Source organism: Neofelis nebulosa, chromosome 14 (assembly GCF_028018385.1).
Source record: "Neofelis nebulosa isolate mNeoNeb1 chromosome 14, mNeoNeb1.pri, whole genome shotgun sequence".
In the NCBI taxonomy this organism is placed as follows: Eukaryota; Metazoa; Chordata; class Mammalia; order Carnivora; family Felidae; genus Neofelis; species Neofelis nebulosa.
In genome coordinates, this window is record NC_080795.1 from 34,389,759 (window position 1) to 34,415,254 (window position 25,496).

Here is a 25,496-nt window from a genome sequence, read left to right on the forward strand (position 1 = left end):
TCTTTATGTTTTTATGTGTTTTCCATTTTAAAAATAACGAGCATGTATTACTTTTGCAATCATAAAAATCATAGTAAAATTGAAAAGAATGTGGCATTAATTATCCATTAATTGGGTGAGCGAAATGGAGGTAACTGATATCTTGCTGAAGACATAAAAAAGGCAGAATCACCTTTCACTTCTATAGCTTTTTTCTCCACTTTAAATATTTGGCATTAATGGGGTGTGGCTATTGATTTACATTTATACAAAGCAACTTTTCACACTACCCACACTTATACCCTATAAGTAATGAAATCCATATTGTCTTGTTCCATTTTGAACTCTGAGAGAACATTCTTCTTTTATAAAACTGTGTATCGTAATTATTCCTATACTATGGAATTCAGCCTGGAGATTCTGTTTAAACTAAGCTCTTGACCTATGTCTGAACCCCTTAAATGCACTTATTTACTATTTGTGCATTTGAAAGATAGCACACACTCACCTTTTTGCAGACAAAGTCACCAGGTAAATAAACAGTGGATTTCAATCTTAGCAACATGTCATTTATCATTTGTGTATCACAACCCTAAAGAAAAAAATAACAAAAAGAAAAATAATTTTTACAGACACAGCTACAAAGACAACATTCCAAATAACTTTAAAAGGATATGAAAATAAATAGTAATAAAGATTGTGTTAACACTAAAATATTAATTGCCAATGAATGTGGATTTGTTTTGACCTAAAATTTGGAAAAAAAACCAACCCAATAGTTTGAATGCAAGACTTTGGATCCCTGGTCAGATAGATTTGGGTTCTAATCTTGTCTCCACTACCTATTGCTATGGAATCTCTAATGTCCTCAGTTTCCTAACCTGTTAAATGGGTACTAATTCACAATGATAAAATTTTAGTCATGTAAAACTTAACATAATGATTAACTAATGATGGATATTAATGATTAAGATAATATAAGCGATAATAATTGGTTAATACTAAGATTGACAGATAAAAATCAAAATCTGAATATTTTTATTTTCTATAACATCTTTAATACTTTTGTTAAGTATTATTATTTAACTGTCAAGGCTTCTATGTCTGTCTTTACCAACTTATTTATCTTCTTAAAGGCAGAGTATCTGTATATAATAGATACAAAAGCAGTACCTATTGAGTGAATGATGTTCATATCCACTTTAATAGTGTAAGAGACGAATTTGACTTGTTAAGATATGTGTCTAGATTTGTGGTGTGCCCAGAGAATTATAATTTATTGGGACACTTGGGTGGCTCAATCGGTTTAAGCATCTGACTCTTGATATCAGCTCAGGTCATGATTGCACAGTTTGTGAGACTGAGCCCCACAACCAGGCTGTGCATTAACAATGTGGAGCCTGCTTAGGATTCTCTCTCCCTCTCTGCCACTTGTGCTCTTTCTCAAAATAAATAAACATTAAAAAAATTATAATTTATCTATTATGATAAGGCAAAGAAGAATTGACAGATGCTTCAAAAATGTTTTTACATAGTGATTTTGAATCTTTTGCTTTTGCCAAATATTGTTATTTATTTTTCTCTCATAGCTGCTTTCCTTTTGTGATTGGTCCTGACCATCCCTTAGGGAAACTATTATTTTGCAGAAAACTAGTCATAGTCAGTAGCAGAGGAATGAGGAGGAGACACAAAGGGCGTACTCCCAATTTGTGGATTGGATGATCATTCTTTTAGCAATCACGAGTTTTCCATAATGACTTCAGTAGCAAACACCTGACCTAGATCCATCTGAAATTTAGACACTGGGTTTGCTGAATGATAAGGAAAGTTAATAATTTATGATTGAAGTATCTTCACGTAGCCATTGGTGAGGAGCATTCAAATGAATGTGAAGTTAGAATTTTTAAAAACTTATGTGGGAAAGTATAGCTTTTGGTTATCCAGGATAGAAAAAAAGGCCAAGGCCGACAAGAATACCTTAATACAGCCCAACAAAAATTGATGAAAAGCTGCTATGAGCAAGCTTTTTTACATGCCCTTGGAGCTATGAAAGATGAAAGAGAGTAAGCTAGTTGGGATGATGTTTTAAGTAAACAGAAAAGCTGTTATTGATGATCGAAGTGAATCATGTTATAAGACATTCCAGTTAAATATCTATAAAACTTTTAAAAGGAGGGGCAATTACAACTTCCCGGGAGTGGGGATTATGAGGGTAGGGAAACATCAAGAAGTTGCTCATATGGATAGCACAATTTGAGTCAGTTGAAGAGGAGTATAATTTGTATTTGCAAAAACACAGAAAGGTTTTTATATGTAAAGGAAAATTTGCCTTTTCTTACCATGTTATGTATTTTTTTGTGCAAGGTATATGATTTTTATTTATATTTGTTTTATTCCTACCATGTCTCAGGTTATCATATTTGCTAAAGCAAATGACAAACATTAATTTCTTTCTAAATATTGTGCTTATTTTGTTTTTAGTAAAAATTATCTAAATATATGGCTCATATACCTGATTTGTTTTAAAGCTGTCATTGGTTCAGAGTAATTTCATTTTGTAAATTGGTGTTCTGATCACTCAGAAGTCTTAAAAACACATACAAACTTTGGATTCATCTTAGGATCTCTCCCACTAAAGAAAGTTCATGTTCTTGATGTTTTAGAGAAAATTCATTAGAAATATATTTCAAAGTTCTTAAGCTTAAACATGTTTGGAGTATCATTGCAATGGAGCTAACTCTCAATTATTCTTATTCATGGAGAAGAATAACACTGTAAATAATCAGAAATAGAAGATCTAAACAAATCCACTTACATTTATTTTCATATGTGCAATTTGAATATTTTGGCATTAAGTTTTACAATCCTAATTATAATTTTAGGCCAAAATTAAGTTTTCATTCCTTGAGAAATTCCTACTGGAATGAACTTTGATGAAAATTCCCAGCTGTACTAAATAATATTCATAGGAGTTACTAATGATTTTAAATGTTTTCCTATAACCATAATTCTTGTTCTATAAATGCACAGAGATGTGTGTGCAGTATTTTTTTCAGTACTGGAAAAATTGGAAACAATATAATGCCAATCTGTGGACAGATAAAAATGTTGAAGATTTGTAAGTTGGATTACCATACAGTGGTTAAAATAAATAATTCAGATCTCTGTATGTACAGATATGATTGAACTCGACAAAAAATGTGAGCTGCACACAAAAGTAAGGTGTAGAATATATTCAATATGACTCCAGCTATGAGAAAGTTACACAAAATAGACCTTGATGTTTATATAAAGTAAAATTATAAAAATGAGGATTAGATGGATACCCTTGAAATCATCCTAATGGCCACCTCTGGGAAGGGGAGGAGAATGGAATTGGGGAGAAGAATGGATGAGATGTCAGCTTGACTTTTATTAATTTTAATGAAAATAAAGTAAAGCACACATCCTGAGATTGTTTGTAGGAACAGAATGTCCTTTGAGGAGGAATACATTTCATCTTTTCTTTCTATCCTTCAGGTTAGCTCACAGGCAGAAAGCACTAATAAAGGAAACCCAATCCATGAAAGTGTTAGACCAAACTAGGAGATAAGCTCTAAAATAGATAAGCAAACAATTATTGCTTTCCTCAGTCGAAATGTGCAAGTGCTTACAAGAATAACTTTTAGCTTATAGTTTCGATTTCCTCAAAGAAAAACATCTGAACTGTTATAAATATGAATATTTATTAACACATTTGCATAGAATATGTATCAATTTATGTAAACGGAACATAGCAGCTGTATGTAATAAAAACTTACAGTTTACGTTTTATCAATGAAGTGATTGTGTTTCCTAATTGCTTCATGGACAGGTGCCACTGGCCTTGGGGCCGCTGTGATCTAGAACTAGGTCCTTCTCATCTGTACTTAGACGTAGCTAATGAAATTTGCATTATGAAGTTGTTATAGTTTATGTATATGAGAACAATTATCCCCACCCTTTGAAAATGATTATTTTCTTGGGATACACTTTGCTCCACTATTGTGTATAAAAAGAGTTACATCCCAGGGCTACTGTTTTCTTTCTTTGTAATGGCAGCTCCATTTCTTTTATAGAAGCCATTAAGAAATTTTCTGATTTACTGGAAGTGAGAGCACAGTCATTGTTTCATAAATGTACTTTTTTCTATAAAGTAAGAGTATCTGTATAAGTATCAACATTAACATTATATTAATAACGTTTGTATTAAATTTTACTATTTTCTTATCTTTACTGGTTTTATTCTTTCAACCTTCTTGTGATGTCTGGCATTAATTAATTTGTTATTACTCCTGGTTATTGATGAAGGGACGGAGGCTCAGGAAGTCTATTGACTATTTCCTTAAGGTCACACATGCAATAGATGTCAGAGAAAGAGAATCACCAGTGTGTGTGTGTGTTGTTGTTGTCTTTTAAATCTATCTTCTGAGCAACTGAGGACTGGATATGTGTATTATTCACTTTTGTACCCCCAATGTCTCACCAGTATTTGGGGCATGCTAAGCACTAAATAAAGATGGGCTGATGTATAAAACGAAGTTGTTAGAGATTATTCCATTTGCAACAATGGGAAATTCAGTGCTATATGAATATGTGCCACAGATTTGAATAAAGATTCTGGAGATCTGGACAGAGTTAAGAGAAATTCTATTTTTATTTTATTTAAAATATAACATATAGATTAGATGGTGTTTCCTGTACCCAGAAAGTTCTTTTAATAATGGTAAGCTCTGAACACAACTGAAAAGTTGGTAACATTTATTTTTGGAATGACTACTTTCTCAGTCCTGTAGGATGCCTCCAGTTCTGGGCTTATTCCTGCTTAAGTTCTTTGAAACAGAACTTAAGATGTTATCAGTAATTTATAACTCACTGTGACTCTAAGTCATCCTTAAGTATAAACAATAGTCTTCCTTGGGCTTTTCTCAGCTCAGACTTATTTATTATAAAAGGAAATGCTTTGTCCCATCTTAGACTCCATTCCTATTAAGCAAGTGATGGGTGATATGTGTAGAGCAGGGAGTTCTAAATCCAGTTGCCCATGCTATTGACTATGCCAGTCATGTACTTATTGGCAGCTGTTGGAAGCAATGAAGTCAAATGTGATAATAATTTGCAAGTTACTATGTCATAACTTTTTGAGTTCTAAGTCATGTTGGACCCAACCCTATGCTCAATATTTGCAAACACTTGTAAAGGTCACGTCCATCAAGTGTTCCTTGAGAACTGACAATAATTATATTTTTTCTGAGCTTCAGTATCACATAGTCAAAGTGGGAAAGTCACAAGTTGAGTGAAACCCTGTGGATAAATCCAATCCATCTTCCTATGTTCAAGCAGGGCCACATGAAGAAGATGATTTTACCAGTGTAGAAACTCATGTGTGATTGAATCAGTTTTATTTTTCAGTTAGTAATATGGTAATAATAACAACAGAATTTACTATGTGGCAGGAATTGATATAAGCATTTCATGTTTTGAGTCACTTCATCATTGCACAACCAAGGGCGTTATTATTTAGAATTTCCCCACCTTATTGAGAGTCACTGGAGACTAAGGAATATAGGGGTATAGTATCTGGAGTGCCCCACTAATGTTTTAGACAGAGGAACTGTTCAGGGTGTATAGTTGAATGGAATTCATCTGGGTCATAATCTCATTGTTGAAAATACTTTAAAAAGTCTAGCAACAATACCTTATTACTGATACCACCAGGGTAAAAATATAGCTTAAAAAAAATGAAATGTAGTAAGTCTAATTGTAATGCTCTGATTTGAAACCCTTCAGAAAAAATATGTGGTGGCGTAACTGCTTAGGATGTTACTACTGTGGGGTCCGTGTGATTGGTAGAAATAATGGTGTCATTTCCATTCTGTTCCTGACTCAGTCTGTCACTCTCATAGAAAACTCTTCCCCTGCATCTTTCCTACCCCTGAAGCCAAAGCCTTTCCAGGCTCGCTTGCCTCATAATCACAATGAATCATGGGTCCCAGTGAGGTGTCCTGTTTGGGATCAGTTCTGCAGTTTTACTTTAGCAGCAGATAGTGAGAAACGGTGTGCTTTCCTTGACAGACTGGTGGTGCCTACATTCTCATTTTGGTATCTTTGGATCCCTGATTTCTTACTGTGAAGCTCTGTTTCGAAGAGATAAGATTTAAATTCTGACCACTAGGTGGAGCAATAGAACTTTTATTAAATTCTCTCTGATTGATGGTAATTTAGCGGTAGAGGCAAAATGTGATTTCCCTAGCATTTTATTTGATAAAAGATATTTAAAAATCGTAATCAAAATAATAGATCATAAGAAAGTAGAGAAAACTGCCCAACCTTATAGAAATGATGTGTTCCTTATTAGCTTAATACTTGAGCTTGGGCTGTAATAACATGCAATCTGCAGGGAAGAGAGCCATTTTTGTGAAAAAATTTTAAAAAATATTATGACTATTCATCTCTAAGCTCTTTAGAAACTCTGAAAACACCATGTAGAAGAAGCAAATCTTACTAATTAGCCACAACTGATTGAAGCAAAGTTTTAGTAAAATCCTGTTACTCTCATTCTATTTGCCTTGACTGAGAGAAAAAAGAACCACATGAGATTCAGGGTTTTTTCTTAGTAGGAGGATAGGAAAGTGTGTGTGAATTTAGGTATCTGGGTGTGAAATTGATGTGCTAATACTAATTCTGTGAAATTGCTGAAGAATTGCCATGAGCTAGCATTGTTTTTTGCCCCTAGGAAAAATTTCTCTGGTTCCTCAGCATCTTACACTTATCCAACTAAGGTTGCTGGGGAATTGAAAACCAGCATCATAAATGGGTTAAGTTCCTAGACTGTGGGGTAAAAAAAATCTGTGTTCAAACCCTCTCTTATTGCTTTGAGATCTATGGCCTCAGGTAAGTAATTTGCGCTTTCTGTAAAATGGAGATACTAATAAAACATTTGTTGGAGGTGTGTTCTGAGAATTAATTGACAGAAGCAGATAATACAGAACCGTACACAGTCAGAACTCAATAACAGAAGCTATTATTATTTTTGAGAAGACACATGTATCAATTTTCAAATTTGGCATTAGCAATAGCTTGGTTTCTTATCTTTGACTTGATTATATTACATATAGTTCTGACAGTGCTTGGGGACCCTGATGGTTAATTTTATGTGTCAATTTGGCTAGGCCATGGACTTCTCAGATATATAGTCAAACACCAAATGTTACTGTGAAGATATTTTTTGGATGAGATTAATATTTAAATCATTAGGTTTTGAGTAAAGTGTGGTATACTCCATTATATGGGTGTGACTTATCCAATCAGTTGAAGGCGTTAAGAGAAAAACAAGACTGAAGTCTTCTGAGGAAGACAGAATTGTGTTTCCAGACTATTTTTGGACTTGAGCTGCACCATTAACTCTTCTCATGGTCTCCAGCCTGCTAGCTTGCCCTGCAGGTTTTGAAGTTACCAACCCTGATGATTATATTAGCTAGTTTCTTACAATAAATCTCTCTCTCTCTCTCTCTCTCTCTCTCTCTCTCTCTCTCTGCATATCTTATTGGTTCTATTTCTCTGGAATATCCTGACTAATGTAGAGGCCATGAAAGAATTGGGTATAGCAAGGTTTATGGTAACAGTAATGAGATTGAAGGATCAAAAAAAGTATGGACAATTTTCATGTAATGTTGTTCATATTATGATTTATAATACTCCATTATTATATTACTTTTGCTAAAGCATTACAACACTCACTGTTCCACTAATATGTAAACAAATTTCACAAGGCTAAAAGGAAAGGAATATAAGCACATTTGTGCTTTTTGCAGTTTTAAAGAAATTTGAATATAATATAAAATTAAAGCAACAGATACATGTCTTTTGAAAAAACTCGAAGCAAGGTTATTTAGCATAGAATCATTCCCTGCAAACAATTTCTACTAGATCTGTATCCATTGTCAAATTTACAAAATGGAGAAAAGTCCATATGAAAATTTTGACTGAAGGCCCAAGAAACAAACTTAAAATATCCCTTAAGGCATCTTAAAATAAATCTTCGTAAGTTAAATGATTTTCAAATACTTTTTATTTCCTCTAATCTGGAAGATTGAAAATGCACAAAACATGCCTGCTAGCCTCCAATCTTGGTGCCAGATCTCTCTCTCTTTTTTCTCTGTCTCTTTTTCTCTCTCTTTCTGTTGGCCTGCCTTTTAAAGATATGGAAAATTCACTTTCAGGAAGAATTCAAGGTATGGAGGTTTTCAACAGTTGACAGTCATCTTTCTTTGTTACTCTTGGATATTCTGGTCTATTCAGTGTAGTTCCATTTCTTGTCTTTGTAAAACTGAAATCTACACTGTCAGTTTTCTGCTTTCTAGCTTTCTTTCCTTATAGGATTGGGCCCACACTACCTACAGGCTTCACTGACCTTTCTAGATTCATCTTTCGTTATCATCCTATGCACTGGCCGTAACTTCTTATTCTGTAAACAGGTTATAATTTCCCATGCTTGTGATAATAAGAAGGCTCCTGCCCAGGAGCTTCCACTTCCTCACCCTGTAGACTCCTAAGCATCTTTTGCACACACATACTTCAAATGTTCTCTCCATTGTGCACTCAGCCAGAGAGCATAGGTGATACTCTGCGAATGTATGTAACTGATAGAAGCAACACCAGACTCAGTTGGGTATAATTTATGAGGTAAGATGTAGGATTACCATTCAGCCTATTTTCGCCTTAAGAAAAATAACAAATTTGTATAAACTACTAAGACTGCCTTCATGAAAATAAATTTAGAAAAATCCCATACCTATTCATTTTCTACTTCATTTAGCTTTAGAAAAAAATAACCTTTTTTACTTAACAGAAATATAAGTGGAAATGGGTTCTTTCTGGAAGAAAATGAATTTTTTTATTTATTTATTTATTTATTTTTTTTATTTTTGGGACAGAGAGAGACAGAGCATGAACGGGGGAGGGGCAGAGAGAGAGGGAGACACAGAATCGGAAACAGGCTCCAGGCTCCGAGCCATCAGCCCAGAGCCTGACGCGGGGCTCAAACTCACGGACCGCGAGATCGTGACCTGGCTGAAGTCGGACGCTTAACCGACTGCGCCACCCAGGCGCCCCAAGAAAATGAATTTTTAATGGAAATGTCAGGAAAGAATGAATCTAAGTTTATATACAACATTAGTAAGATGTGAAGATTTAACCTTTTTTTCTCGATCAGATTTTGCTGATTTTATGGATTAAAAAAAACATATGTTAGCCTCAGAAAAAACTCTGAGGCTAAAAACTGATAATTTTCCAAATTAGAGATAATCCCATAAAAGTCATTGGTACATAATTTAAAGGTTTTGTTTTATTTTTAAAAGAGAGACAATTATGTTACTTATTCTCAATTAAGCTAGTCATTAAGGTATAGAGAATTTTATAACATTTAAGAAATGTTTATTTATTTTTTGGAGAGGAGGGGCAGAGAGAGAGGGAGACGGAAGATCTAAAGTGAGCTTTGCGCTGACAGTAGAAAGCCCAATGTGGGGCTTGAACTCATGAACTGTGAGATTATGACCTGAGCTGAAGTGAGAGGCTTATCCAACTGAGCCACCCAGGTGCCCTGAGAGTTTTATAACATTTTAAAATGCTATTAAAATAATTTAGCTTCATGGCTTTCATATCTTTTTTGACCATACCCTATAGTAACACAGATATTTATGTTGAGCTCAGTATACACATATTTATATGTGCTTTAATTTAATTTACTTTATTTTATTAAAAAAAGTTTATTTATTTGTTTTAAGAGAGAGAGAGCATGAGCAGGGGAGGCGCAGAGAGAGGGAGAGAGAGAATCTTAAGCAGGCTGCATGCTGTCAGTGAGGGGCCCAATGCAGGTCTTGATTACATGAACCATGAGATCATGACTTGAGCTGAAACTAAGACACTTAACTGACTGAGCCACCCAGGTATCCCTATTTTCTTTTATTTTTAAAGTAGGCATCATGTCCAGCACAGATGTGGGGTTTGAACTCACAACCCTGAGATCAAGACCTGAGCTGATATTAAGAGTTGGATGCTTAACTGACTGAACCACCCAGGACCCCATATATATGTGCATTTAAAGCTAAATAAAAGAAACAAACATTTCATAATATAATACCTACCCTTACTTATGTGTGAAGTACTCTGATATTTTCTCTTCTATTTTACATGCTTGTTGTGACTCCTTTAACTGAATTCATGATCCCCCCAGTGGTTTGTAATCTGCAGCTTGAAAACCATTTACTTAGTTGAACTTGCTAACCAATGGAGGCATCTCTCTCCCAGTTTCCCTGATAGAAGATCAGAAAACTCTGTTTGTACACATTCCATGATGCTTCTACTTCACTGGAGCTTCCACTGTGGGAGTCTCACTAGAAATTAGAAATTACTTTCCAACTAGAAAACTACTTTCATATAATCTCAGTAGTTGGCCCCAGTGCTTCTTCTCCTCCCCACACCCCTTCTCTCTCCCCACTGCCCCTCCCTCCCTTCCTTGCTAAGTAGCTATTCTCTGTCTAAAACTGTGCTGTGTCCAGTGAGTATCAAGACTATTAGGACCAAGCTTGCTCTCCAAGAGGTTTTACTTCTCTGTACAGGGCCTGTTGCTCAGAAATGGAGTTTACAGTTGAGTGTTATTTTGCTAAACAATATAGAGTAAGTCTCATTCCTTATCCATATAAGTGACTTTAATATATGTAAACTCTGCTCCTCTTGAATTTATTTTTTTCCCATAACTAAACATCCCATAACTAAACATTTTTGTTTGGGGCAATTATTCTTTTTTTAATGGAAGCATAATGTATAAGAAGTAAAATATACAAATTTTAAGAGACAGTTGAATCAGTTTTGACAAATGAACACACTGTAGCTTCCATAGCAAGACAAAAAATTTCACCCCACAAGGTCCCCTTATGCCTCTTCCTAGTCAGTATCTTCATCCCTGCTCCCCACTAGAAGCAACTGTTGATTTGATTTGTATTCTCATAAAATAATATTATTTTTAAGATCATCTTCTCACTATTTCCTTGGTTCACTATTCAACTCCTACCTCTTACCAGTAACTCTTAGCTTATCTACCTTGTAAAAGTTCTTAAAATGGGTTATTTGCAATGTTATAGGTTAATCCAGATGTAGTTAAAATAATCAAGAAAACCAAATTATGTTTGGTATAGCATTATACCAAATACAAACATGTATTATAACATTATAATACATAACTCTGTTGATTTATACAGAGTTTGAGGTCAGCAAAAATGCCCAGGTGTAAAAAAAATGTTGTGAAACTAGCTACGGCTCTTTTATATGTGTAATATTTCAATTTTAAGTCTAAATTTGGAACTTTACTTTTATGCTGTTGAAGTTAATCTTGGTTTTGCTCATTGTTTCAAAGTATTCAGTTAATTTTTAGTTTTTTAATATAACACATTTTATTTTATTAAAGTTTATTTATTTATTTTGAGAGAGAGAGAGAGAGAGAGAGTGCTGAAGGGGCAGAGAGAGAGTGCTGAAGGGGCAGAGAGAGAGGGAGAGAAAAAGAATCCGAAGCAGGCTCTGCATTATCAGTGTAAAGCCTGATGTGGGGCTCAAACCCATGAACTGCAAGATCATGACCTGTGCTGAAGCAGGATGCTCATCTGATGGAGTCACCCAGACGCCCCTATAATCTAACACATTTTAAACTGTTCCTTCTTACTTTGTGTCATCTGCCAATTTTAAAATCACATGGTTTATATCTTCACCAAAATCTGGATGGAAATCTAGAAGGATATATCAAGAAAAGAGTCCTAGGATACAGACTTAACTCTAGTATCCTATGGAGCTGAGGTGAGCCTAACACTGGCAGTGACTCTGCCCAACCATTTTACCATACAGCTTCTGCTTCTTCATTTTGTCCCCAATGGTGTTGATTACGTATTTTCAAGGCATATGTTTCTGTCTGGATTACATCTTCCTTTCTGTCTACACTTTTCAACCTAGGGGATCACATCCAGTCCCATGGCTTGAAATACATCAATATGTTAATATGCACAAATTTATTACTTCAGCTTGGATATCTCCCCTGAACTCAGATTTATTTATCAAACTGGCTACATGACATTTCATCTGGAGGTCTAACTCCCACCTCAAACAAACACATCCCAAAACAGAGGCCATTTCTAACACCCTCACCCTTCACTTATTCCAAAACTTCTTATTTTGCAAATGATATATTTGTTCTTCATGTTCCTCAGGCTTAAATCCATGGAGTCAGCTTTGCTTCCTTTCTCTCCCTGTCTCTGTCTCTCTCTCCCTTCACACAATCAACAGCAAAAACTTGGGCCTCTTCCTTTGAATATATCCAATATTTGGCCACTTCCCAACAATTCTACTCCTACTACTCTGGATCTGGTCTCTATCCTGTCTTCTATGGATGGTTGCAGTAAACCCTATGTGGCCTCCCTGCTTCCACATTTGCTTCCATGGTCTATTATCCACATTATAGGAGAGACGATCCCTTCAAACTGATCTTAAATAGGTCACTTTCTGCCTAAGGTCTTCAGTGGTTTTTGCATCTCACAGTACAATCCAAGGTCTATCCTACAGCTTCCAAGATCCTCTATTAACTTACCGTCCCCCTTGACCTCCCTTTCTTTTATTCTCCTCGGACTATTCTTGCTTTCTATCACTGTGCCCTTGCTTCAGCTACCCTGGCCCCCTTTCAGGATGTTGCTGGCTCAGGGCTTCATCTTGTCTATTCTCCTGTAATATTGCCTTTCTGCCCATCCCTCCTTTCCCTCCTCCAATATCTGCATGGCTCATTTCCTTGCCTCCTGTAGTCCTTTGCTTAAATACTCCATTGTACTTTATCAGAGCAGCCTTTATTGACCAGTACCCTCCTCATCCGCCTTAGTCTGCTTAATTTTGTTCATAGAATTATCACCTCAAAACATATTTCATATTTATTTTTTATTTTCCTCTTTGGGATTTAGGCTCCATGTAGCAAGTATTTATTCAACAAAGTGGCTAAAATGATGCCTGGAACATGGTAGGAACTTAACAAATATCTTCCGAATGAACAGATAATCAAATAGATAAATCAGTGCCATGCCACACACATAATTAAATGTTAATGAGAAAAGTTTACATGCAGTACATTGCATTAAGAAGAGGAGAAAGTAGTAAAATTAAAGATGCTCAAAAAGTTAAAAATTTCTTTGTTATTCATTCCCCCCCCCCCCCACAAAAGCTTCTAAATTTGAATTTGGCCATCTAAAAACTCTAAATCCAAAGCATTTGTGACAGAAGACATGGTTAGGAACAATTCTCTGATTGTCAGACCAATCCAGAGCTAATTTGGGTCTTGTCTGTCACTCATTGCCAAGGTACATTCATAAATGGGAAATTGTGTGCATAGTAGCAAAGACATAAAGCTACAGAGTTTAATTACATTTAAATTAATTCAAGAAGAGCCTGAAAAACTCTTTTCTGACCGCAATTAGGAGAGAGTGGCTTCTAAAGAAGAAGTCATCTCATGATACTCTATATGGAAAACCCAAAAGATTCCACCAAAAAACTGCTAGAATTGATTCATGAATTCAGCAAAGTGGTAGGATATAAAATCAACGCACAGAAATCGGTTGCATTCCTATACACCAACAATGAAGTGACAGAAAGAGAAATCAAGGAATCAATCCCATTTACAGTTGCACCAAAAACCATAAAATACCTAGGGATAAATCTAACCAAAGAGGTGAAAAATCTATACCCTGAAAATTATAGAAAGCTTATGAAAGAAATTGAAGAAGAAACAAAAAAATGGAAAAAGATTCCATGCTCCTGGATAGGAAGAACAAATATTGTTAAAATGTCAATACTACCCAAAGCAATCTACATATTCAATGCAATCCCTATCAAAATAATGCCAGCATTCTTCACAGAGCTAGAGCAAATAATCCTAAAATTTGTATGGAACCACAAAAGACCCCGAATAGCCAAAGCAATATTGAAAAAGAAAACCAAAGCAGGAGGCATCACAATCCCAGATTTCAAGCTATACTACAAAGCTGTAATCATCAAGACAGTATGGTACTGGCACAAGAACAGACACTCAGAACAGAATAGAGAACCTAGTAATGGACCCACAAACATATGGCCAACTAATCTTTGACAAAGCAGGAAAGAATATCCAATGGAATAAAGACAGTCTCTTCAGCAAGTGGTGCTGGGAAAACTGGACAGCGACATGAAGAAGAATGAACCTGGACCACTTTCTTACACCATACACAAAAATAAACTCAAAATGGGTGAAAGACCTCAATGTAAGACAGGAAGCCATAAAAATCCTCGAGGAGAAAGCAGGCAAAAACCTCTTTGATCTTGCCCGCAGCAAATTCTTACTCAACACATCTCCAGAGGCAAGGGAAAAAAAAGCAAAAATGAACTATTGGGACCTCATCAAAATAAAAAGCTACTGCACAGTGAAGGAAACAAGCAGCAAAACTAAAAGGCAACCGACAGAATGGGAGAAGCTATTTGCAAATGACATATCACATAAAGGGTTAGTATCCAAAATCTATAAAGAACTCATCAAACTCAACACCCAAAAAACAAGTAATCCAGTGAAGAAATGGGCAAAAGACATGAATAGACACTTCTCCAAAGAAGACATCCAAATGGCCAACTAACACATGAAAAAATGCTCAATATCACTCATCATCAGGGAAATACAAATCAAAACTACAGTGAGATACCACCTTACACCTGTCAGAATGGCTAACATTACCAACACAGGCAACAACAGATGTTGGCGAGGATGTGGAGAAAGAGGATCTCTTTTGCATTGTTGGTGGGAATGCAAGCTGGTGCAGCCACTCTGGAAAACAGTATGGAGGTTCCTCAAAAAAAACTAAAAACAGAACTACCCTATGACCCAGCATTGCACTACTAGGCATTTATCCAAGGGATACAGGTGTGCTGTTTTGAAGGGACACATGCACCCCCATGTTTATAGTAGCACTATCAACAATAGCCAAAGTATGGAAAGAGACCAAATGTCCATCGATGGATGACTGGATAAAGAAGATGTGGTATATATAGACAATGGAGTCTTACTCAGCAATCAAAAAGAATGAAATCTTGCCATTTGCAACTACATGGATGGAACTGGAGGGTATTATGCTAAGTGAAATTAGTCAGAGAAAGCAAATATCATATGAATTTACTCATATGAGGACTTTAAGAGACAAAACAGATGAACATAAGGGAAGGGAAACAAAAATAATATAAAAATGGGGAGGAGGACAAAACATAAGAGACTCATAAATATGGAGAACAAACTGAGGGTTACTGGAGGGGTTGTGTGAGAGGGGATGGGCTAAATGGGTAAGGGGCACTAAGGAATCTACTCCTGAAATCATTGTTGCACTGTATGCTAATTTGGATATAAATTTTAAAAAATAAAAAATAAAATTAAAAAAATAAAGAAGTCATCTGCCAAAGACAGACCCAGTTTATTTGACTCTAACTTCACGTAAATTCTCCAGATTGCTGATTTTGTTAAAACATAAGGCAATAAAAATAATAAATCTGTATACAGTAAGAGCTTAGACTTTACAGAGAAATTGATATGGTGTTTTTCTCTTAATTATAAAAGCACTTGCCTTGAACAAGTCGACTTTGCTGATGATGCTGAGGTTCATATCCACGGTGAGGGCTAACTGCATGGTGACAGGCAGTGTACTGATCAGATCTGACTCATCTTTGCAAAGACAAAAACATAAACCCACAAGCAGAATAATTAAAAAAAGTCACCAAAGTATAAGAAAATTTTTTAAATTAAGGAAACAAAATGCCAACTCTTTTTATAAACAGCTGCATCAAATTCTATATTTTTATTACTTCTATTGGACATACATACATATCACAATAGCACTATCACTTTAATGAGAGAAGAGAAGTATAGTATTTTAACTACAAATGACATAATAGCTCTGAATAGTTTCAGAACATTGTGTTTATTGAAACTTTAGATATAAAGTTTAGTGATCATGGAACAATGGCTAGTGAACTACCTGGATGGAAAAAGGATCCAGTTCTTGTCTTTTGATCTACACATTCCAGCCCTAACATCCTGGGGATGACAAGTCATAATGAGTACCACCATGTGACATTTGAAAGCTTACTGAGCTCTGTCACTATCTTAGGTGACCTTTGTGACAACCCTAAGGTAAGTGTTCTCATTCCTGCTTTGCAGAAAGAAGAAACAGAAAAACTGAAGCTCAGACAGGCTGTAAGTGACTTGTTCAATTGTGAATAATTGGTAGGTGGCTCAGCTTGGAATGGAATCTAAAAGAGAAATTGCTGAGTAAATTCAAATTATTGTTATTTACTTGCTTATTAACTCAATGAAGAATGTGAATACATTAAAGATTTGTCTGTATGTGAATGAAATGATAGGCCTTCAGGCTGATAAAATGTTCCATAAATAAATCTGCCCATTCTTAGTCTCTAGTATAGGACACATTTCTGAGAGTTGATTATTTTTATGTTTTCTTACATCCATTTAGAAAAGAATAATTGACACAGTATATCCTTATTTTGATTTCAATATTCATTCTAAATCTGAAAATCCTTTCTATAAAAACATAACTCCTTGTTTCCAAGGGTTATTTGTCCTTAGTTCCCTCCTAAACCAAGGTGATGGAGTAGTATTTATAGTTGGAGAGAAAGAAGGAACCTGTTACTGCTCCTTTTGCTGCCCTTCCTCACTTGTCATGTCCTCAGGAATAGCTGTGGATGATCTTCCAGGATTTGCATAACCAGTAAGTTATGTCTGGGCATTTAAGGAAAAAAAAATCTCATTGTATTAAATTAATACTTTGAAGAACATTTAGTTGTTTTCCAGTCTTTTGTTCAACTCCAATTAGTGTCTGCTTCTAACTTACAGAACTTCCATTATATGACATGCTATACAGGGATTTAATCAGTAATCTGCCTTACTTACCTAGCATTCTTTGAGAATCCCATGTATATTCATACCAAGTCCGAACCCGCTTCTGCACACTCTTAGGAATGGAATAAGTATTCATGTAGGAAATGGTATGATCCATGCTGTTTCGGAAGTTGCTCTGATTGGCTGTAGCTGCTCCAATTACATCTTGCATCTGAAACCACAAATATGGTCACTCCACACCTGGCAGAGGAACTGAAAGAGTTTTTTACAAACCCAGGTGAATTAAGAGTTTGTATGAGGTACATTCCATTCTAATGCACTAACTACTAGATTTTTAACACACTGATATTGGGTCTTAATTTCAATCATTCACATAAAACAATGGGCAAATCATATCCTCCTTTTGACCCCATACATACAACAATAGGACCCGTCTTACCATGTGAAGTTTTTGGGAGGATTCAGTCACATAATGCATGCATCTGCACACAATCTTCTTTGCAAACTTGTATATTACTGAAAAGATGTTAGTTGATATTTTAAAAATTATACAGCTTATGCTTATTCAAGGGATATACAAGGAAAGTTGAGCAATTACCTGGAAAAATGTTTAGTCCATTTTGGTGAGTCTCACTTTGAAAGAATCTTTCAAGACTGTCCAGTGTGGCTGGCTATATAGACTCAATTCATCATGAAATTGCAACCTCTGTACTTCCCTTTGTGTTGTTTAGACAGATAAAATCAAATCTCATCATGCTTAAGGCACAGTATTCAGCAGAAGTTGAAATGTGCTGAAATTACTGAAGCATCATCTACTGCTGTGACAATACTTAAGAACTGTCAGGTTTTAGTTCTTGGATGTTTATAACTCAGCCATAAAAACCCACTCTAGGTTAAAAGCTGATCTTTAAGGTCTCAGCACAAAAAAGATATATAGCTTGACTCTTCCTCTCACATAGAGGGAAGCAAGTGGTTGTAAATTTGCTTTGACTGTAGGTTTATAATACGGAGGAAAACCAGAGTCTTGCTTTTATATTCTCAAGACTTTGCTCATTCATTTTAGTAGCTGAGCCTTTCTGCTTATGGAAAAACTACTCATTCTTTGAAGTCTACCTCAAATGGCTCTTTTATTGTGGTGCCTTCCTCAGTTTCCATTTTTAGAGTCAATAAGTTCTTCTTATCAAAAGTATCTGCTGAGGAGCTATGCAGATAGTCAAACTAGATACATCTATTTCAGTCTCTGACTTCCTCCTTGGGGGCTATTCCAAATGTTCTTCTGCAACCTTAGTTACTAGATCTCCTTTTTACAAGCCATTCTTGACAGATGGAGAACATTACCAACTCACCTAAGGCTGTGAGAATTGGGACGTTAGGGGTTGGGTTGGGAAATTTAATAAAGTTTAAATTGGGAGCCGAGGACACTTAAAAGCATTATTGATCAATGTTGAAGGCCCAGAATTTATAGTGACAGGAATCTGAATGGTTTATGTGCTATCCTTCAGCAATGATGGTTTTGGTAGTGAGGTGAAGAATACATGTATTTCATGATGTGTTCCACATTAGGTGAAGAAAATGCCAGTCTTTATTAATTGTATCAGAGACTAGAATATTGTAGTTAAAATGTGATGATCACATCCAGGGTGTAGTTCTTGGTGTGGTTATATATGGGAATTTTGAATAAATGGGGATTTTGTCCCAGTCTCTCTTTTGTTTTTAACTGTTTTCCTCAGCATTTTTTAGTCACTGTGAAAGTTTAACCACAAATCTGTACCTCCTGTCTCAATCTTATTTTTTTGTGACAGGAGGGGGTGGCAGGCTCTAGTATTACATTTTCAGTGGCTTGATATTTCTTCCTGTTCCTGTTGGAACCTCGAATTCAGTGTAAAGGCAGATGTGGTGTGGTGTGGTGTGTAAAGCAACACTTCTCAAACTTTCATGTGCATATAAATCACCTGAAAATATTGTTAAACTGTAGATTCTGATTCCTTAGTTCTGGGATAAGGTCTGAAATCTGAATTTCCCAAGTGCTGCTTCTGCTGCTAGTCCAAAGACAACATACTATATAGCAAAAGAACTGAACTCAAACTAGATATAATTTTTTAATCTTGTAGACATTGACTTGGACACAGTAAGTGCTAAATACATGTTAGATTTTACTATTACTTTCAACATTTCATGGCTGTATCATTTCACTGTGTGAATTACATGTATGAATTAGGTATGCCTCTTAATCTCTTTACACTGGAGTTGCCTCATCTATAAAAGTGAGACAGCAATGAAGGGGATGTGGCTACCTCACACAGAATTTTATGAGAAATTATGAAATAATTTTATTTTTGCTATTTAAGTTCAAATTAATTGCATTAACCAGCTTTCCATTTTCAGTCATTGATGCAGTGACTAAGCCACTAAGATTATGATATTTTATACTTACAGTTTTTTTTTAAGCAGGCTTCATGCCAAGTGTGGAGCCCAATGTAGGGTTTGAACTCATGACTCTGAGATCAAGACCTGTGCTGAGATCAGGATTTGGACGCTTAACTGACTGAGCCACCCAGGTGCCCCTATACTTATAATTTTTAACTGTTTGTGTATTCTTCCCAAACCTGAATATTTTCTAGAGTTTCCTTTACAGTCTCTCTCTCCATGATGTTACCATATTCAGGCTGGAGTTGCCATATCCCTATATATCCCTATATATCATGGTATTAACCATGTTTTTTTATTTTTTGTATTTTGATGCTTTGATATCTGGTACTATCCTGTCCAGAGTTAGCTGATTCCGAGAGATCGCAAACAACTCCACTGTGAGTGGGCTTTTATAGGCAAAGTAATCAATGTAGAGGCCATACTCCCAACAGCCTTCTTTATTGGGCTCTCATATTCCAGGCTACTATCCACCTGATCCACCGAATCACTCCAGAGCCAAGTACCAGACAGAGACAGTTCCTAAATCCTAGAACCTGCTAAAATTATCCAAACTAGCCAATCCTGAATCTGTTACCCTGCTTAACCTGCTCCTTCCCTGGTGCTTCCCATGTGTCTCCCTTGGCATATTGTGACCCTTCCTTTTGAGTCTGTTTGTCTAACAAACTATCTTATCAATGCCAATTGTCTCTTGATTTGTTGGCTTCACCATACCTAAATAATAATAAAACCTCCTTTTTATTTTTTATTACTTTTTAAAGTGTTTACTTATTTATTTTGAGAGAGTGAGCAAGTGCATGCAAGTAGGGGAAGGGCAGAGAGAAAGGGAGAGACAGAATGCCAAGTAGACTTTGTGCTGTCAGTGCAGAGTCTGACATGGGGCATGATCTGAAGAACGCATGAGATCATGACCTGAGCTGAAATTAAGAGTCCAACACTTAACTGACTAAGCTACCCAGATGCCCCAATAAAATCTACTTTTAAAGACAGTATCATCTCCTCCAATTCATATTATATTTTGATAATCTTCCTGAATTTCTCCTTTGTTCAAAATTCCCCCTTGGCTGACTTCCTACTGCGTTTTAAGATAAAGTTCAACATCTTTAACACTCAGAGCCCTAAAATATTTTGTCTTTATGTACATCTCTAACCTTATTTACAAGCATCCTTCACTCCAGTCATGCTGGTACTCCTTCTATTTCCTCAAACATACTTGTTTTATATTGTTGCTATCTTTCACACACTATTTCTGATTGACTGGACTATCTGTCTATAATGACTGAATCCTATCTGTTTTATTAAGATGTTGCAAATACATTCTTCTCCAGGAAAACTCCTGGAAAACTTCCCTTTTCTTAACTAATATAATACAGCTTTCAAACTTTCCTCTGGTACTTACCATGGATAGCAGGTCCTGATATTCATTGATGTAGGATTTGAGTTTTGACTACTTGTGGTCAGCTTCAAATGTTATTAAAATAGCTTTTATTGCAAAATATTGTTAAAGCATGCAATTTATTCATACCACTGTGAGTGTGGTGAATGAGAAAGAATAATTTATCTAGTGGGAATAGTCAAATAGTCATTTTGTGAATTTGTCTAACTCTACCCAGCATACAAATCTCAACATGGGGCTTTTTTGTTCTCAAACATATGGCATATGAAGTACCTTCCAAGGAAGTATAACTTCTAAAAAGCTATGTTGTCCAGCTTTTTTTTCTTATGAATCTGGGAACGCACAAAGATACTGCGTTCTATGCCTTGCAAATGCCAACTACCTTGCGGTAGTTATTTGTGTTTGTTTAACTTTCTTACTAGACTGTGATTCCTTGAGAATAAGGACAAAGAGATGCCATAGTAAACATTTATGAACCAATGACTTATTAATTAAATTTATTTAAATGGCATTTGGGAGCGTCTGAAGTTGATTTTAATCCAGGGATTTTATGAAAATGTATGAAGTTTAATTAAAGAAGGGAGATTTTAAAGGTTTTTCAGGAAATTCCAAGTTAATAAGTCAATTTAGAAACTTGACTTTCTCTGGGAGTCTAACCTGACATTGTGGACAGGTCTTCTGATAGATTTAATGGTTTAAAAATTCAAAGGCAATGTTGGCTCATTCACATCCTCCTCCAATTCATTAAAATAGATGAAAGATTGATTTTTTTCTTCTGTAAATTTACAAAGACTTATTAGCCTTTCAAAAATAGCAGTATTATGTATTTAGAGATTCATATCTCCATTTACCTGACCAATTAAGCTGGAGAACACAAAAACTCCAGAAAAAAAATTCACCAGTTGAAAAACAATTTCAAATGATGTTTGTGGTTCTGGAAGGCCCCCAATAGTAATCAAAGTTCGAACGGCCCAGTAATAGCATCTCAGGTACCTGTGAAAAGAAAATATATCCATTTTGCCTTTTATTAGCACATTAAAATAGCACTATGCTTGGGAGTACAGATCACTACTAAATTATAACACATTTCCTCCTAATCAAGATTTTCTTTCTATAGGAAACATTAGCAAATACCATGTGTACCAACATAAACTTCTCAATAAACATAGTGAAATGACTAAACAATTAGTCCTAAGGAGGGTGTTTACTAGGTGTTCTGCTTATCTCTTGCTGCAAAACAGATAAACTCAAAATTTAGTGGTATAAAACAACTATTTCATTAGGGTTCACAAACCTTTGGGTTGGGTATTTGTGTAAAGCCCAGCAGAGATGGCCCAGCAAGATGAGTGGACCCTCAGCTGGGGTGACCTGAATGACTGGTGGTCACTGGGCAGACTTATTGAGGCCAAATGTCTGGGAACTTGAATCTGTTGACTGGGTTTCTCTGTTCTCCACATTATATCCTTTTGGAATGCCCAAGATGTCTTCTCTCATGTGTCTGAACCTGGGCTGGCATAGTTGGAATAGCTGGGGCTGGCTGGGTATCCTTTTTTCAAGCAGCTTCTCAATATGACAAGCTTGAGCTTCCTCATACCATGGCAGTGTCAGAGTAGATGGGCTTCTTACCTGGTGGCTGGTTTCCCCCAGAGCCATAGTAGTCCTGACAGTAGCTATACAGTTTCTTATAACTCAGAAGTTGAGGAAAGGGATATTTGGATCCACCTTACAATGAGAGGAGCAGCAAAGAATTTGAGGGCATCTTTAAAGTACCACACTAGTGATTTGTGAGATCAAGGATATTTATAAAGATTGGAGAGCCTTTTATAGTGTAGATACAGTTATTTTTACTTATAGAAAATATAGCAGATATGTTCCTCCTCTCTCTTCTCTACTTACATCTTCTTACAGTATTCATTATATAAACAATGACAGGGACAGAGACGTATGGACCTCAATCTTAAAAGGGAAATTTCTCTTGGGTATAACAGGTAATTTATCTAGAAATTTAGTATTGAAGAAAATCAATAATAATAATATACTTGATTAATATAATAGTCAAGTTTAGAAATATACTTGATAAAGATTCTGTACTTAACTTGAACAATTGAAAGTGGAGAGACTGGTATCCTAAGAGCCCAGATAGGAAGACAATCAGGAATCAAAGCAATAGAAAAGAATATAATAAAGATTAGGACAGAACATGTAAGATTCACTTAACTACAAATGTCTATTTGGGGCTGAATACGGGAGCCCCCAAATATATAAAACAATTACTCACAAACATAAGCAACCTTATTGATAAGATGTGGTAATTGCAGGGGACTTTAATACCCCACTTACAACAATGGATAGATCATCTAGACACACGGTCAATAAAGAAACAAGGGCCCTGAATGATACATTGGATCAGATGGACTTGACAGATATATTTAGAACTCTGCATTCCAAAGTAACAGAATATACTTTCTTCTCGAGTGCATGTGGAACATTCTTCAAGATAGATCACATACTGGGTCACAAAACAGCCCTTCATAAGTATACAAGAATTGAGATCATACCATGCATACTTTCAGACCACAATGCTATGAAGCTTGAAATCAACCACAGGGAAAAGTCTGGAAAACCTCCAAAAGCACGGAGGTTAAAGAACACCCTACTAAAGAATGAATGGGTCAACCAGGCAATTAGAGAAGAAATTAAAAAATATATGGAAACAAACAAAAATGAAAATACAACAATCCAAACGCTTTGGGATGCAGCGAAGGAAAGCGAGGAAAATACATTGTAATCCAGGCCTATCTCAAGAAACAAGAAAAATCCCAAATACAAAATCTAAAAGCACACCTAAAGGAAATAGAAGCAGAACAGCAAAGACAGCCTAAACCCAGCAGAAGAAGAGAAATAATAAAGATCAGAGCAGAAATAAACAATATAGAATCTAAAAAAACTGTAGAGCAGATCAATGAAACCAGGAGTTGGTTTTTTGAAAAAATAAACAAGATTGATAAACCTCTAGCCAGGCTTCTCAAAAAGAAAAGGGAGATGATCCAAATAGATAACATCACGAATGAAAATGGAATGATTACAACCAATCCCTCAGAGATACAAGCAATTATCAGGGAATACTATGAAAAATTATATGCCAACAAACTGGACAACATGGAAGAAATGGACAAATTCCTAAACACCCACATACTTCCAAAACTCAACCAGGAGGAAATAGAAAGTTTGAACAGACCCATAAACAGCAAAGAGATTGGATCAGTTATCAAAAATCTCCCAATAAATAAGAGTCCAGGACCAGATGGCTTCCCAGGGGAGTTCTACCAGACGTTTAAAGCAGAGATAATACCTATCCTTCTCAAGCTATTCCAAGAAATAGAGAGGGAAGGAAAACTTCCAGACTCATTCTATGAAGCCAGTATTACTTTGATTCCTAAACCAGACAGAGACCCAGTAAAAAAAGAGAACTACAGGCCAATATCCCTGATGAATATGGATGCAAAAAGTCTCAACAAGATACTAGCAAATCGAATTGAACAGTATATAAAAAGAATTATTCACCATGATCAAGTGGGATTCATTCCTGGGATGCAGGGCTGGTTCAACATTTGCAAATCAATCAACGTGATACATCACATTAATAAAAGAAAAGATAAGAACCATATGATCCTGTCAGTCGATGCAGAAAAAGCATTTGACAAAATTCAGCATCCTTTCTTTTTTTAAAAAAAATTTTGGAGTTCCGGAAGATGGCGGCGTAGGAGGACGCTGGGCTCACCGCGCGTCCTGCTGATCACTTAGATTCCACCTACACCTGCCTAAAGAACCCAGAAAACCGCCAGAGGATTAGCAGAACGGAGTCTCCGGAGCCAAGCGCAGACGAGAGGCCCACGGAAGAGGGTAGGAAGGGCGGCGAGGCGGTGCGCGCTCCACGGACTGGCGGGAGGGAGCCGGGCGGAGGGGCGGCTCGCCGGCCAAGCTGAGCCCCCGAGTCTGGCTGGCAAAAGCGGAGGGGCCGGACGGACTGTGTTCCGACAGCAAGCGCGACTTAGCGTCTGGGAGGTCAGAAGTTAACAGCTCTGCTCAGAAAGCGGGAAGGCTGGAGGACAAAGGGAGGGAGAGCTGCTGAGCCCCCGGATGGCAGAGCTCAGCTTGGCGGGGAACAAAGGCGCTCGCCAGCGCCATCTCCCCCGCCCATCCCCCAGCCAAAATCCCAAAGAGAACCAGTTCCTGCCAGGGAACTTGCTCGCTCCGCGCAAACACCCAACTCTGTGCTTCTGCGGAGCCAAACCTCCGGCAGTGGATCTGACTCCCTCCCGCTGCCACAGGGCCCCTCCTGAAGTGGATCACCTAAGGAGAAGTGAGCTAAGCCTGCCCCTCCCGCCCCCGTGCACCTTGCCTACCCACCCCAGCTAATACGCCAGCTCCCCAGCACCACAAGCCTGGCAGTGTGCAAGTAGACCAGACGGGCCACACCACCCCACAGTGAATCCCGCCCCTAGGAGAGGGGGAAGAGAAGGCACACACCAGTCTGACTGTGGCCCCAGCGGTGGGCTGGGGGCAGACATCAGGTCGGACTGCGGCCCCGCCCACCAACTCCAGTTATACACCACAGCACGGGGGAAGTGCCCTGCGGGTCCTCACCACTCCAGGGACTGTCCAAAATGACCAAACGGAAGAATTCCCCTCAGAAGAATCTCCAGGAAATAACAACAGCTA

At 36.8% G+C, this 25,496-nt stretch overlaps 1 protein-coding gene across 3 annotated transcripts in view; it reads right to left on the minus strand.

Moving 5' to 3' along the window:
* CNGB3 (cyclic nucleotide gated channel subunit beta 3) overlaps window positions 1–25,496 on the minus strand; it is a 274,497-nt gene that overhangs the window by 40,756 nt on the left and 208,245 nt on the right. For all 3 annotated transcript variants that reach the window (XM_058698489.1, XM_058698488.1, XM_058698490.1), the window contains 4 exons: window positions 21,626–21,767; window positions 17,003–17,162; window positions 15,660–15,757; window positions 488–571 (listed from right to left, as the gene is read on the minus strand). In XM_058698489.1, coding sequence (XP_058554472.1) covers window positions 488–571; window positions 15,660–15,757; window positions 17,003–17,162; window positions 21,626–21,767 — 484 coding nt within the window. The remainder of the gene's footprint in view (window positions 1–487; window positions 572–15,659; window positions 15,758–17,002; window positions 17,163–21,625; window positions 21,768–25,496) is intronic.